The following is a 16,208-nucleotide window of genomic DNA, read 5'->3' on the forward strand; positions in this document are numbered from 1 at the left end:
AGAACTTTAAAATCTAAAATTTTTAATTTTCATGCTCCCTATTTTTTTTCGTTTCGTTTAATGTTAGAATTTGGAAACAAACAAAATGGATGCAGTGCAAAGACTGTTTGTCAATGAATCGAGTCTTGGAACTTTTTTTATTGTTTAGTGAATAAAAATTGTTCTCTCCACGATGTTGTAGGAATTGAAGGTTTGTATTGAGCTAATGAGCAATTGCCACACGATGTTTTAAGGACGGTTACTTGCTTTGCTTTCTAACGTAACAGCCTTGTTTTTGTAACGATCACTGGTCACCACTGAACTGCCACTGCTGACGGCTGACGGATCGAAACAACAAATAACAAACATTAAGTCTGAGGATAATTAAAATTTTTTATTCTCATACGGAAATTTGACTTCTTTGGTAGTTCAGTAGCATGTTTAAGAATATGGAAACTCAGATCCTACACAAATAATCCTGGGTTCTGCAACCTGAACTGATACTGATACTGATACTGATACCAACAATACAAATACAAAGCCAAAGCAATTTAGGTTAGCTTTCGTCAAAATTCTACTCACACTCACTCAACTCAATAATTATAATATTGGATTGTAAGCAGAATTTTGGTCTTTAAAAATTTCACTAACCGAAACCCATGTTTGCATCAGGTCTTTTACTTATATTATTCAATAATTTGGAATAACAATACAGAGAACTATATCCATCCTTGGACAATTTTTAGAACTAGGCACTTACTTAAACTTAAATGATGGGCTTAAAGGCTAAATCAAAATCTGTGTTCTCCCATTTACCTGCGTGACCTTTAGACATCGTTTGTGAGCTGCAGGCTAAAATCATGGCTTGGTTAAATTGAGATATCTCTGGTGTTTATTTACAGAATTTGATAAATGGGCATTGAACGCTATATCATTTGGTTGGTACAATTCCCGTTTTCCGCTTTAAATTCATTTAGAAGATATTGTAATGGAAAGATAATTAATTGTTAGTGGGCAAGATAGTTAAGCTGTGTATTGCCATTCATCAAAAAATACCCTTGAAATATAAAAAAATAAATAAAATTCAACCATTTTCCTGTCCAATGTCCGGCAGGAGACTACTCAAAACTGTAGAAGTTGCCAGGCTTTTCCACTAGCAATAGGAGACATAGGGTGGCATCCAATTGGCTTCGGCCGAGAACCTGCTTAACGGCATGCTTACTTCACCAGTGGGGGCTTGCTTCCTGTCCAACATATACCCGTTGTGGTCAAGAGCCACTGCAGCGCTTTAGTTGAACAGTGCATTGTGATGAAGCTTCTGGCCGGGTTTGCGACAATACACAATTGCAGTGATGAGTTTGTGTCCTGGAATGGTCGTCATAACATAGTGGTGTGAGAACCATTAGAAGCTGCTGCCATTTACTGTCAAAGACACTCAGGAGTTTTCGTGTTTCAATAAATTTTTGAGGAGCGCTTTTAAATCAATTTCCATTATTTAATGCTTCTTTTATATGTTTATTAACTTTCCTCATTTATTTTCTCTTAGCATCACCAGCATTATCTTTTTCTTGTTTAATTCTTGAAACAATCACAATTATTATTTTTATTTTCTTCATGGTACAGGTCTAGTCTGACATCAGTATTTCTAGATGATTTGGCACAACTTTGAAAAAGATGTGTGACCATCACCATTTAAGATCTCCTGCTCCTGTGGGTATTGTTGATCATGTTGGAAGTTTGTCAGACAACTTTGCTGAACTGATTGAAACAGAAGAATATTCTGACATCACTTTCATTGCAGATGGCTTTCCTTTTCGCAGTCACAAAGTCATTTTGGCAGCAAGATCTGATTTTTTCAGGTATGTTTTCAATTTGTCATTTTGTAGGAAAAAAAAATCAATTTTCAATAAAATTCAATAAATTAAATGGAAAGTTTTGTGGTTTTTCATATTTGTAAAATTGGAATTCTTAAGAAAGTCAAATAAGAATTTTAAAAACAAGGTGATGTCCATAAATTTCTCAGTCCCAAGAGTCATGTGACAGGAATTTTAAAAAGTTGGGAAACTGACAGGAAAATGTAGATGTCAAAAATGTTTTGTGCACTGCTCCATGGTACAAATTAGCCAATGCTAATGGCTTCAATAATATCCATTCAGTTGTTATTAATTTCAGGTCACTTTTTATTTCAGAGCCATGCTTTTCGGAGGGATGAAAGAATCTCAGCCTGGTACAACGCAGATTGAGCTTCAAGACACGCCAGTTGTTGCTTTCTCTGCCCTTTTAAAGTATATTTACACAGGGCGGATGAATCTAATTGAGATTGAGGTTGGTTATTACAGTGTATTATAGTACATTGTCCATGGAAAGTTTAATTTATCCCTTCATAAACATTTTGCTACAGTGGAAACAATGTATAATAGACCCATCATTATAAGGGATTTTTTAAAGCATCAATTTTTTTTTCAGCCTGCATCAGAATTTTTCTTTCTTACCAACTGTGTGGATTGCTAGACACTTAGGAGATAAAAAACAAAAAAAACTGTATCATAGATAATAATCTAAATTTATTTTTATTTTTGTTGTTTTCTAAAAGTTGAACATCATTTCTTGTCATTTTGTTTTTAGGAAGACAACTTGCTCGACATATTGAGTCTTGCTCACAGATATGGATTTGTGGAACTGGAGTCTTCAATCTCTGATTATCTAAAGGCAATACTCAACATCAGAAATGTTTGTCACATCTATGACTTAGCAAACATATACAGGTATGATTGTTTTTCATTTTGATAATCTATTATTTTTTATATTTAATTGCATTTTTAAGTCAAGAAAACTTTTTTAACATTTTCAAATACAGTAACTCCGGAAAAGACGATGCCCAGTGGAACAGGGAATAAAATCACCTTAACTGGAGTGTAACCAAATGAGCAAAAATGCATGTGAACAAAGCAAGCCAATCTAGAATATGTCCCTTCATGTTGATCATTTTTAATCATTTGTATCTACAGACCACCCCCAAGCAAAAAGAACAAACTGAGACAGAATGATTTTGCTGACGAATTTTCAGATTTTGTATCAAAAGACACATCAAATAAGCGAAAAAATTTTATCGGCGATTTTAATATTCAGTTTGATGTTGATCAGAATAGTCTCGTTAAAATTATAAAAAATATGCTGAATGAACATGGCCTGACTTAGTTATTGACCTCTCCAACTCAAAGATTGGGGCACATCTTGGTCTGGTTCATCATTGATACACCCTCGCTTGTTGAATCAATTAAAAATATCAAAAAAGAAATTTCAGACCACAATCTGATTCTGGCAACTCTCAAATGCATCAAAGAGAAAGCAAAGAAAGTCAAGATAGTGTCTAGGGATACTAATAGAATAGACATTAGTTCCTTCAAAAACAATCTGTCAGAGGAACTAGGAAGAATGGATATACCATCAGCACAGAAAACGGACGAGGTACTGCGCAACGTCATCGACAGGCATGCGCCAAAGACAACTAGAATAATAAATTCCAGGAAACCGTCTCCGTGGTTTAACCAGAGTGAAAAAACTGCCAAAAGGGAAAAAAGGAATGCAGAGGCATCGTGGAGAAAATCGGGCCTTGAGATTGACCGGCTGATATATATAGCAAAAAAGCATAAGTATAAAACCACCTGCAAAAGAGCAAAAAGAAACTATTATAACACGAAACTGTCATCAGTGAGGGACACTAAGGAATTTTTCTCTGTTTCAAAGGTACTTTTAGGGGAAGAAAAGGGCATGTGTCTACCCACTAATATCCCGGTAGAAAAGCAGCCGGATGCATTTTCAGATTTCTTTTCGGGAAAAATATCGAAAATTTGGAACAATTTGGACCTCGTGCAAAATGATGATATAAATTTCCACCCTTTTTCGGGTTCACAGGGAATCTCTTGTTTTAACGAAACAACTGAAGAAGAGATTTCTAAAATAATTTTTTCATCTTCCTCGAAGTCATGTGATTTAGATCCTTTACCAACTAATATTTTGAAATTATGTCTTCCTGAATTGATACCTTGCATAACTTATATTATAAATCAGTCACTTATCTCAGGACAAGTCCCAGATATCTATAAACATGCAATTGTAAAGCCTCTCATAAAAAAGCAAAATCTCGATGTAAATGACCTTAGTAACTACCGTCCCGTCTCAAATCTGCCATTTCTTTCTAAAATCCTTGAAAAAGTTGTACTCAGACGTCTTTCACTACATCTCCATGAAAACAATCTATGGGAAAAATTTCAGTCAGCTTATCGTATTTACCACAGCACAGAAACTGCTCTGTGCTGTGTTGCGAGTGATTTGCTTGATGTTTTAGATAAAGGTTCTGTTTCTCTTCTGACATTGTTAGACCTTTCGGCGGCGTTTGATACTATTGATCACTGTATTCTCATTAAACGACTTAATATAACTTTTGGCTTGTCTGGGACTGTCTTGCAGTGGTTTGAATCTTATTTAGATGGCAGAAAGCAACAGGTTATGATTTTAGATAAACTTTCTCGTCAACATACATTGTCTTTTGGTGTTCCTCAAGGCTCTGTTTTGGGTCCAATTCTTTTTGTTTTGTATACTTCTCCATTATCTAATGTCATCACTGGTCATGGGCTGCGCTATCATCTCTATGCAGATGATACGCAACTTTATGCTACTGATAAAACTAAAAATCTCGAAAATATTGTGAAACGTGTGGAAGAATGTGTGACGGATGTGAAGGAGTGGATGGATGCAAACAAGTTGAAAATGAATGAGTCAAAAACAGAAGTGATGATTGTGGGAAATAGAGGGCAGTTGAAAGTAAATGATGGTCTTGAGGTGTTGATTGGGGGTGAAAAGATCAAAGTTTCAAAGACTGTGAAAAATTTGGGTGTCTATTTTGATTCAGAAATGAGAATGTCAGCTCACATTTCTGCTCTCTGTAAATCTTTATACTTTCAATTGAAGAAAATCAGTTCGATCCGTCAGTATATTACAATTGGAACATGTAAAACATTAGTTGTTTCCCTCATTTTTTCGAAACTAGATTATTGTAACTCGCTGCTTGTCAACTTGCCTCATGCTTCTATTAAACAATTACAACTACTTCAAAACAGTGCAGCAAGATTAGTTTTTGGCAAAAAAAAATTTGATCATGCAACCCCTTTGTTGGCCTCTCTCCATTGGTTGCCCATTGAAAAGCGCACATATTACAAAGCAGCGTGTCTTGTTTATAAGTGTTTGGCTGGTATAGGACCGGCATATCTCACAGATCACGTGGTCATGTGTAAATTTGAAAATTACACTTTAAGATCATGTAATGACCAAACGAAAATTTCGGAAAAAAGATCAAGAACAAAATTTGGTGATAGATCGTTTGCTTGTTTCGGCCCCAAGATTTGGAATGAACTACCACGTGGTCTGAGGGAGTGCAAGTCTTTACCTACTTTTAAAAAGAATCTCAAGACACATTTTTACTGTATTTGTTTTTCTTGACTCTATATGAATCCTTGATTTGGCTATGAATTATTATTGTTGTTATTTTTTTTATTTTTTTTTTTCACTTAAAATTGATATTTATATTGTAAAGTGCCCAGAGCTTGTGTTTTACACGAGAATGAGCGCTATATAAATGTGTATTATTATTATCATATTCATGTCACGCTTTTCGCTGACGTTGCTTGGTCGCGTTGAATTGATCAGAGAAGTAGAGGTCCCTGGAGTGGTCATCATAGGCTCCTACCCCAAATTGCCCCAAAGAGGAATCAGAATACATAAAAAGCGGAATTTGAGATCAAAAAGCGGAATCAACTTACTGTTACTGACTATGACATGCTTTGCAACAGAAAATGTAATAGACAATCCAAAAGTACTCAAATGATAAAATATAAAATATGTAAAAATGTGCAGATTGTGTAAAGATTAAAAAGGGTGTCAAATAATAATAGAGGACATGCAGGTCCTTGCAGTCTCCGAGTAAAGCATTGAATGGACGGATTTAACCTTGTCAGGACCCTTCTCCCCTCAACACACACCTAATCAAACAAATGTGCATGCCGACACACAATACACAGGGCAAAAATTAAATAGTGAAAGAAGCTGACCGCACTCAATAATATTACTGATTGGAGCCAACATATAATATTGCCTAGGTCATTGACCTTGTAGGGAGCGAAAAAGACGAATGGAGCTTTGGACGAAGCGAGCGAAGTCTTCCGCTCTCTCACAAATCATGAACTGATAACAACAACAAGCTAAGACTTCTGATCAAACTTTTCTCTTTTATTATCATTCAAGTTTCATTAAATTACTATCGTTTGTATTTAATCATTTTGTTATTAAGTTATTTCGAGATCCTATACTGGTGACCCCGACGCTGAACATGGCAGAACATAAAAACGAACTTTCTGACCTTTTGCAACAACTCCTTGTCCTCCAATCCTCCCAACAAAGTCAAAGCACGGTTGGGGCAGTCTCACTAAAACTGCCAGAATTCTGGACAAAGTCACCAGACGTTTGGTTCGCAAGAATTGAAGCACAATTTAACACTCGCGGTATCACAGAAGATCAAACAAAATACGACTATGTTGTTAGCACTCTAGATGTAAACACTGCAGAAGAAATGCAGGCAGTACTCACAAACCCTCCACATGAAAATAAATATGAGACGCTTAAAAAATCACTTATCAAGACATTCGGCAAGTCTCAAGCCCAAAAGGATTTCGAACTGCTTAATCTCAACGGAATGGGTGACAAACGACCAACAGCGCTGCTGAGGAAAATCAACTCATTGAATGATGACCCCCAAACATTGAAACGGACACTTTTCCTGTCAAACCTCCCTCCTGACATCCAATGCATTTTAGCTAGTCAGAATATCGTCGACGTAGAACTTCTAGCTGAGGCTGCTGACAGGATTTGGGAGACGAAAGCAACTGCAAGACTTGCTGAGAAAATGCAACTCCCCCTCCTCACCCTTATTAGCAGCTAACGGTACCTCTATCCGTTCATGGGGAAAACGAACCTTCACGCTCCACTTTGGACAAAAAAAACTTCTTACACATGAGTTCGTTCTGGCAGACATCACGAGACCTATACTTCAGTGATGATACTTTTCCGCGGATCCGCGGAAATCCGCGGTTTTCTTTCCTTTCCTCGGTTTTCCTCCTCAGATCCTCGATCCGCGGATATTTCCTTCATTTCCTCCTTTTACTTTTTTTTTATATAATAAATCTTTAAAAAAGACCTCCTTTTTGAAAAAAAAAAAATATATATAAAAAATTTCCTCCTTTTACTGGACTCCGGGCATTTTAAAATTGTACTCAAAAGAAGTCATCCTGCCTACTTTCCTGTGGTGCAAGAATGTTCTAGGTGAGTTTTCCGTTTTTCCGAGACTTTTCCTCCTTTTTGACTTTTTGTGAGTATCATCACTGATACTTGGAGCAGATTTTTTTATTCAACATGAACTCCTCATTGACTTAAAAGGTAGACGCCTTATGTCACTCGGCAGTGTTTTAGCCTCGCTTCAGCCAACTAGAGCCTCCCACTCGGTTTCGGGACTTTCCTTCGCAGAGAAAACCTCATACTCATGCATGTTGTCAGAATTTCCTGTCAACAAGCATGGTGTGGAGCTGCATATAGTTACAGACGGACCGCCAGTTCAAGCCAGAGTTCGTCGTCTTACCGAGGATAAACTGACTGCAGCTCGACAAGAATTTCTGGCTATGGAAGAAATGGGGATCATTCGACGCTCTAACTCTCCATGGTCTTCACCTCTTCATGTTGTTCCGAAAGCTGACGGGCAACTCCGACCTTGCGGTGACTATCGCCACCTCAACACACAAACAAAAGATGACAGATATCCTTCACATTCAGGACTTCAATAGACGACTTGCAGGGTGCAAAGTTTTCTCTAAAGTCGATCTTGTTAGGAGTTATCACCAAATACCCGTCGCAACTACATCCATTCCAAAAACCGCAATAACTACTCCATTTGGCCTCTGGAGTTTGTACGTATGCCATTCGGCCTTAAGAATGCTGCCCAGACATTCCAGAGGCTTATGGATGGAATCCTGAGAAACGCTCCTTTTGCATTCGGCTACATCGATGATATTCTAATAGCCAGCCACTCCCATGAAGAACACCGTGAACACCTTCACCAGCTGTTTCAGCTTCTTTCTGACAACGGGTTGGTTATCAACAAAGGCAAGTGTGTATTTGGGGCTAGCGAACTTGACTTTCTTGGCCACCGTATCACATCGCAAGGTATTCTTCCACACCCTGACCGAGTTTCCACATTAGTCAACAGTGAACCACCAACTGACCGCACGGGGCTCCAACGATTTCTCGGCATGATCAATTACTATCATCGGTTCATGCCACACATCGCTGACACACTTGCTCCACTGCATGCTCAGGCAAGCGGCAAAGGCCAACGCATCGAATGGTCCACAGACTGTCAAAAGGCTTTTGAACAAGTCAAAAACTCTCTCAAAAACATCGTCCTCCTCCATCATCCTCGTCAAAATGTGCCGACGAGCCTCACTGTCGATGCTTCAAACGTAGCTGTTGGTGCGCAAATAGAGCAACTACAGGATGGTAAATCGTGGATTCCCCTTGCTTTCTACTCACGGAAATTGTCTGAAACAGAGAAGAAATACAGTGCGTTTGATCGAGAACTCCTCGCCGCCTATTCCGCAATCAAACACTTCAGACATTATCTGGAAGGCCAGTCGTTTACAATTTACACTGACCACCAACCATTATTACAGCGATCAGAAGTCAAACGGATAGATCGCCGCGGCAGACGAGACACCTCTCCTACATAATCGAATTTACTACAGATATACAACATCTCCGAGGAAAGTTCAATGTCGTCGCTGATGCCCTCTCCCGTTTAACAATCAATGCATCATCCAAGGGAGATCACAACCTATCCCCGTGAGATTTTGCATGTTTGTCTAAAGACCAACGTGATTCAGGAGAGATGGAGAGCTACATGTCTAAAACAACAGGTTTAAATCTCCAATATGTCGACTTCAACACCCATGTCATCCTCTGTGACACGTCAACTGGAAGACTAAGGCCCATTCTACCCAAATCGTGGACACATCTGATTTTCGACCAATTGCACGGCCTATCACACTCTGGCCCAAGACCCACACAAAAACTCATTTGTCAGCATTTTGTTTGGGAGAGTATGAAACGAGATATTCGTCGCTGGTGTAAAGAGTGCCATGCCTGCCAAGCATCAAAGATCAGTCGACATACCAAATCACCGTTATCAATTCGCTTACCACAACCAGACACACGATTTTCTAGCCTACATGTTGATCTTGTTGGCCCTTTACCAACAAGTCAAGGCATGTCATACATTTTCACCATAATAGACCGTTTTACTCGTTGGCCCGAAGCAATTCCACTACCAGATGCACATGCTACGACATGCGCACAAGCTGTTCTACAACATTGGATATTGCGATTTGGTGTGCCACAGACATTACCTCTGACCGAGGTAGACAATTCACTTGACGCTTTGGTCAGAATTTGGGAAGTTGCTTGGCATCAAGACCAACAACATGACGGCATACCACCCACAAGCAAACGCGATGGTCTAGCGCTTTCACAGACAACTCAAAAGTGCATTGAAGGCGAGAACAACTTCTCCAAATTGGTACTCAGAACTCCCATTGGTTCTTCTTGGAATTCGTTCTTCTTGGAGACTTGAGGTCGATTGCTCACCTGCCGAAATGGTTTACGGTTCAACACTATGTCTTCCAGGAGAAATACTGCAACCCAAAAACACTCCGCACATAGAGCCTAGTTCAGATTTCGTGAAGCAACTCAAAGTAACCATGCAATCACTGGCTTCAACTCTGCCCAACTTTCATGGGAATCAGCCTGTTTACATGCCTACCAATCTAACTTCTACCGGTTACGTTTACGTTGGCATTGACTCTCACCGTTCCCCTTTACAACGGCACTATGACGGCCCTTATCGAATTTTAGAGACAAATGACAAATATTTTGTATTAGACATTAAAGGAAAAAAAGAGAAGGTAACTGTAGATCGCCTGAAAGCAGCACATATCGCTCCAACAACAATACAGCAAACAAGGAAGCCCCAATTAGGACCAGGTTCAGATACAAAACCTGCTACATTGGAAGAGGCGGTATCGGACAAAACACGCCCAAATAGAGACGTTACAATTACCACCAGGTCCGGTAGACAGTCAAGGCTCCCTCCTCGATATCAAGACTAGCGCTGTAAACTATGTGGTATACAGCTGGGAGGGGGGTAATGTAGGGAGCGAAAAAGACGAATGGAGCTTTGGACGAAGCGAGCGAAGTCTTCCGCTCTCTCACAAATCATGAACTGATAACAACAACAAGCTAAGACTTCTGATCAAACTTTTCTCTTTTATTATCATTCAAGTTTCATTAAATTACTATCGTTTGTATTTAATCATTTTGTTATTAAGTTATTTCGAGATCCTATAACCTCAAATATTGGAGTCAATATAATAATAATACTTCGGTCAACCCCCCTTCCCAAAAATATACTATTATATGACATCAGCTGCACACATTTTGAAGGGACTAATCAGACACACAAAATGTATGTTGATTGACCATAGGGGATGCTGACGAAATAAGCCATAGCTCACTTTTTTTTTTTTACTAGAGATTTAAAAGAAAACAATTTCCTCTGTTGGAAAGCTGTAAAGCAGAATGTTTGCCTTGAATGCAGAATGTAGACCAATTAAGTGGAATTATTCAGCGGAAAGTGGAAGGGTAGGAGCCTCTAGGTCAAGGTCATGCCTCCTGTAAATCGTCGAGACAGAAATAGCTGGTATGCCAATTTCCTCTGCAATGATTTTCTGTTGCATGCCAGACTTTTCAAATGCATCGATCAGCTGGATCTTTCTTTTCAGCGATAGGTTTGCCATTGTAGTTTTAGACTTGACTTGAATTCTTGATAAAATTGATACTAATTAAGAGGGCCTTTACATAGGATGGCCTGGGATTAGAACAAAGCACCTACATCACATCAGTGTGGGCCAATACTCTTAACCATTGAAAATTCTAACTGGTAGCTTTTTTAACCGATGGAAATACTTGTTTTTTTGTGATTTTATTGTGGTCATGAGTGATAAGAACATTGACTTATGTGGATTTTTTTTTTTACTAATGTTATATAGGAAGAAGGGAGAGGGACAAAGGGAAAAAATCGACTTAAGCAACTTCGACGTATCCAGAGTGCACTGTATTATAAAATTCTGAATATTTATATTAAGAGTTGTTGATATCTATGCTTAAACGCCAATTTTTTCAGTTTGACATCACTATGCATTGTCTGTAAGGAGTACATGGACAGGAAAGCTGGTGAAGTACTAACATGTGAAAGCTTTTTGTCTCTCTCACAGGTAAATATTTAACTTGTAGTATTTCTAGTCTAGCTTGTTCTTCATCTTGTCAAAATCAGTGAGTCGTTATAAATGAATGATAAGAGAGAGTTGGGGAAAAAAATTGCTTAGTCGAAATTGTGTACTTTACATAAACTCGGCTAAACTGAGTATTGCTCGTGATGTGCATTGAATTTTTAAAAAAAACAATTATCAAATGGGTGTATTACTTATGTAAGTTAACAAGCTCATTGTAATTATTTTTAAAATATTATTAATTAATCAAAGCAACATATATAATCTTGAAAAGATGTTAATAGAAAATCAGCTGATTCACGTTTCAGAAGACCCCAAGTATTTGGAGGGTGGGATTGTTTTTTTGTTTTGATATTATTTACTATTTTGCAAAATATGTAGCTTTTGTTATATATTAACATGCTAGCAGACCTGTAAAATGGAAAGGAAATTAAACTACACCTCATCTGTCTAATTTCCCAAGTATTATCATGTTCAATTATATCCGGGGGGGGGGGGGGGGGGGTAGTTTTACTGGGTTTTTATGTAAGAAGGAAATGCTTTTCATTCTTTTCTTCTTTTTTTTTTTCTTTTTCACTTCTTAGATATTATTCTTTGGCCAATTAAAGCAAAGGGTTTTCAGGAATTGAATTTTTCATTCTCATATTTTTAGAAACTCATCTGGTGTACAATAATCCAAACCACAATTGTAATAGAGATGAGAACATTTATAAGGGGTTATAGTCATAAGGTGTCTTCCATCAATTATCCTTGGTGGGAATTTCCTGCTGAATGTAATCAGGACTTACGCAAACCCGCTATTTTTTAATTTTAAATTCCAGAAGTTCTAAGACAATTAAAAGTAGCATTGCCACGCCTATCATTATTTCTTCCACAGCTACCACATAACAATGTACAACCATTTCTACGACCACCACCTCATCACCATCATCATAACTTTTACCAAAACCACCACCATATCATTATCATCACTACCACCATCGTCATTACTCTCAATACTATTATAACCATCTCCACATCATCATCATCATCATCATCATCACAACTACATTCACCTCACCACAACGGCCAATTATGGTAGAATTACTTTAAACCAAACCGAAATTTTGGGGACTTTCTAAACCATTACCGTTTAAAGACATTTTGGTTTAAAGCAAGTTCCCGTTTTGTGATGTTTTACAAGGGCGGAGCTATTTAAGGAATTTGCTCATTTAATCTATTCATGGGTTGTTTCCTCTTATATAATGTTGTTGAATAAAAGCCCTCTTGGTAACCATATAATGATTTTCTTTATTTTATTTTTGGGGGGGGGGGGTTGTTGGTTTGTTTTTTTCCATTCACATTCTCATTCACACTTAATAAAAAATATAGCATAGATTTGAATCATCAGGTATTCATATTTCTTCTTCTTCTTCTTCTTCGTTCCCGTCACGTCACATGGTCAGTCCGGTCTGGTGAATGAAGCCCACAGTGGTCCTGAGGTCGTCCTCACTTCCGTACAGCTTCTTTGAGTATGGGGTTGGGTCAGGCCAGAAGTTCCTTCTCAACTGGTTGTACTTTGGACATTCCATTAGGACATGATGTCCATTTTCATTTTCAAGTCCGCAGTCACATTGTCCAGAGGCACCTGCTCTGGACATCCTCCACATATGTTCCTTTAACTGGTTGTGTCCAGTTCTCAGTCTGAAGATGATGACCTGTTCCTTTCTGTCGAGCACCTTGATTGGGTCATTCATGTTGTATTCTGGGTGCTTCTCTCTCCATCTCTGAGACTGGATAAATTTGGCCATTTTGTTAATTTCTCCTGTTGAGTACATTGGGGAGGGTTGCTGCATGCGACTGCCTGCCTTTGCCAGTTGGTCAGCGATCTGATTTCCAAGTATCCCACAGTGTCCTGGAATCCACTGTAGTACCATGTTGGTAAACTTGCTTAGCTTCATGAGGTCTTCCACCAAGGCGTCTATATCATCCGCAAAGGACATCATTATATCCTCCAGAATTTTCTTAGCATCTGTTAAAATCACATGTGTCTTGGTTTTTCATTTTCTGAGAGGATTTGCTTAACAGCTTCATGGATTGCATCTGCCTCTGACTTGTAGATTGAAGTGCGAGTACCAGTCGGTTTGCTGATCTCCTTTTGTTGACCATTTGTGTACTCGATGTGCACTCCCAGGCCCCCGCATGTGTGTTCTTTATTGCATGAACCATCTGTATAGATTCTTGTCCATTTTTTTTCAGGGTAGTTTTGATCTATGCACTTCTGTACAGACTTCTTGATTTCTTCGCCGTGTTTTTGTTTTGTTGAAATGTCACCAACGGAAGTCTTGATTTTGCCTTTTCCAAATTGGTACTCTGATATTTGCTTTGCATTTTTGGGTCATTATTCCGTCAAGTTCGTGATCTTTTTCAATTTGCTGGGCTCTTTCAATAAAGTGGGATCTTTTCAGCCGCCTAGTTTTCTTTTGTTGCGCTCTAGCGTGAAGAGGCTGATCTGTCATTGTTTTCACGTCTGTGTATTGTTTCAAAATTTTTGATTCCCTTCTTTCTGATAGAGATGTAAGTCCTGTTATGGTTTCCATTGCATGAATCGGTGTCGATTTCATTCCTCCACTTATTATCCTCATGTTGCTGTTTTGCACTTTGTCCAGCTTTTCCATTTGAGTTTTGGAGCAGTTTCCCCATGCAGATATCCCGTATTCAAGCGCTGGTCTCACATATCCTGTGTAAGTTTGTTTCAGTATATCGGAGCTAGCTCCCCAAGTTGTTCCAGCTAGTTTTTTCAAGAGTTGTGTTCGCTCTACCCCAACTTTCTGACTGTTGCTGATTTGATTTTTCCATGTTAGTCTTGGGTCAAAATGGACTCCTAGGTATTTTGGTGCGTCGTCTTTTTCCAATTCATGGTCTTCAATACGTAGCTTTGCTTTTTCGTCTTTTGTGAACTTTGTCTTCACTGCATTTATTTTCATCGCCCAGTTGTCAGTCCATTCTTTGATATTATCCAGTGTGATTTGCATCCTGTGTTGTGCCTTGATTAAATTTTGGTCAGAGCTAATCAGAGCTAGGTCATCTGCGTACATCGACATTTTCACTCCTCGACATAGTGTTTTCTTATATCATTTACATAGAGGAGAAATAGTGTAGGTGATAGTACTCCACCTTGTGGGACTCCATGTTTTAGTTTTGCTTCTCTACTTTTGTGACCTTGTGTTGTTACTCTTGCCTTTCTTGTTTTTAGGTAGTTTTGTATCCAGTTGAGCATGTTATGGGATACTTTTGATTTTTGTAGTTTATATACCAGACCTTTTTTCCACACTTTGTCGAATGCTTTTTCAAAGTCCACCCATACCACAATTTGTTTCTTTCCATCCTGAAACGAGTCTTCTATTTCTTGGGATATGTAGGTTACTTGATTTTCAGTACTCCTGTGTCTTCTGAAACCAGCTTGTTCATTTATAAGCACATTATAGTTTTCAAGATACCACATCAGTCTGGAGTTGATAATTCTTTCTATCAGCTTGCACATGCAGCTTGTAAGACTTATAGGTCGGTAATTTGCGGCTTCATTTGCTTGTTTTCCTTCTTTCTTAATTGGGACAATAAAAGCCTTTTTCCATATATCTGGTATTTTACCAGTTTTCCAAGTGCTGTTGTAGAGTTGTAATAGCTTCTTTTTCGCTGTCTTTCCAAGATGGATAAGCATCTCATTTGTTACTTCGTCTGGGCCTGGCGATTTCTTTGTTTTTAACACTTTGAGAGAGCTTTCTAGTTCTTCCATAGTTAGCTTCTTTGTCATTACTTCATCTGTGGCTTCCTTGAGTTCCTTTTTTTGTTTTCTGCATTCTTTTCTAACCCTTTCCTTCAGTTCTTTTTCTATTGTGTTGTCACTAATTTTTTTGAACTGCTCCATGAATAGGTCTGCAGCTTGTTGTGGACTGACAAGTTCTCCTTCTTTTTCCAAAGCGGGAGGGGCGTAGTGATTCGGTTCTCTATTTAGGGCTTTTGTAAGTTTCCAAAGTTTATTTCCATCTTTTTCGAAGTTAAGGCTATGCGTTTTTTCTTTCCATGCCATTTTGGATGTCGTTGCCATTTCTTTTTTAAAGGTAGCTTCTGCCTCTTTATATGCTGCAATATTGTCATCACAGGGTCTGCTTCAGCCTTTTCTCTTGTTTCCGATACTTCATTACTTAACTGATTAAGATCGTCTGTCCAGAGTGGTATATAATTTTTTCTTGCTCCCCTTGGGATACTTTCTTTTGCTGCTTTTAGGATGGCCTTTGTCAGCTATATTTCATACAGTCTCTTACTTCATCTTTATTTAATTTAAAACGAAAAAAAAAAAAAGGAAAATATGAAAAGAGGATATCGGTATAGCAAAGGGGGTGGGATAGGTATACCACTCGGATGACTTTCTTGAAGTAAGTTTGTTATTGACGTTTGGCGGGATTTGGAGACAGAGAAATATACCACATAGTCCTGTAAGTTTGAGATCAGGTTAAGCTGATTTTCTGCGCCAGACTGGCTCTCTATAAAGTGAAGCAGTGTCTTGACCGCATCTCTTGCATCTGCTACGGTGGGTGGTGGTGGTGGCATTTCTTCTTCCTCTTCCTCCTCCTTGTTTGAGTCTTTCTCTGTCATGGAGTTGACACTATCTTCTGTTGACCACTCCCCTGACGTTGCCAAGTCCAACAACGGTCAAATAGGCATCTGCTGTTGCAGTAAGTGATATTAGGTCACTTAACCTGCTAAAGAGCTTGCCAAAGTCATCTATGACATCACTCTTTTCAC

At 38.5% G+C, this 16,208-nt stretch overlaps 1 protein-coding gene across 1 annotated transcript in view; it reads left to right on the forward strand.

Moving 5' to 3' along the window:
• Positions 1–16,208, forward strand: part of LOC144959933 (BTB/POZ domain-containing protein 9-like) — a 32,883-nt gene continuing 16,675 nt past the window's right edge. The window contains exons 1-5 of the mRNA XM_078892802.1: positions 1–190; positions 1,603–1,838; positions 2,169–2,304; positions 2,605–2,744; positions 11,318–11,408. Of these exons, the coding sequence (XP_078748928.1) occupies positions 1,654–1,838; positions 2,169–2,304; positions 2,605–2,744; positions 11,318–11,408 (552 nt within the window). The 5' untranslated portion in view covers positions 1–190; positions 1,603–1,653. The remainder of the gene's footprint in view (positions 191–1,602; positions 1,839–2,168; positions 2,305–2,604; positions 2,745–11,317; positions 11,409–16,208) is intronic.

This window comes from Berghia stephanieae, chromosome 1 (assembly GCF_034508935.2).
Source record: "Berghia stephanieae isolate SIO BIC M18660-M18661 chromosome 1, UCSD_Bste_1.3, whole genome shotgun sequence".
NCBI classification, from domain to species: domain Eukaryota; kingdom Metazoa; phylum Mollusca; class Gastropoda; order Nudibranchia; family Aeolidiidae; genus Berghia; species Berghia stephanieae.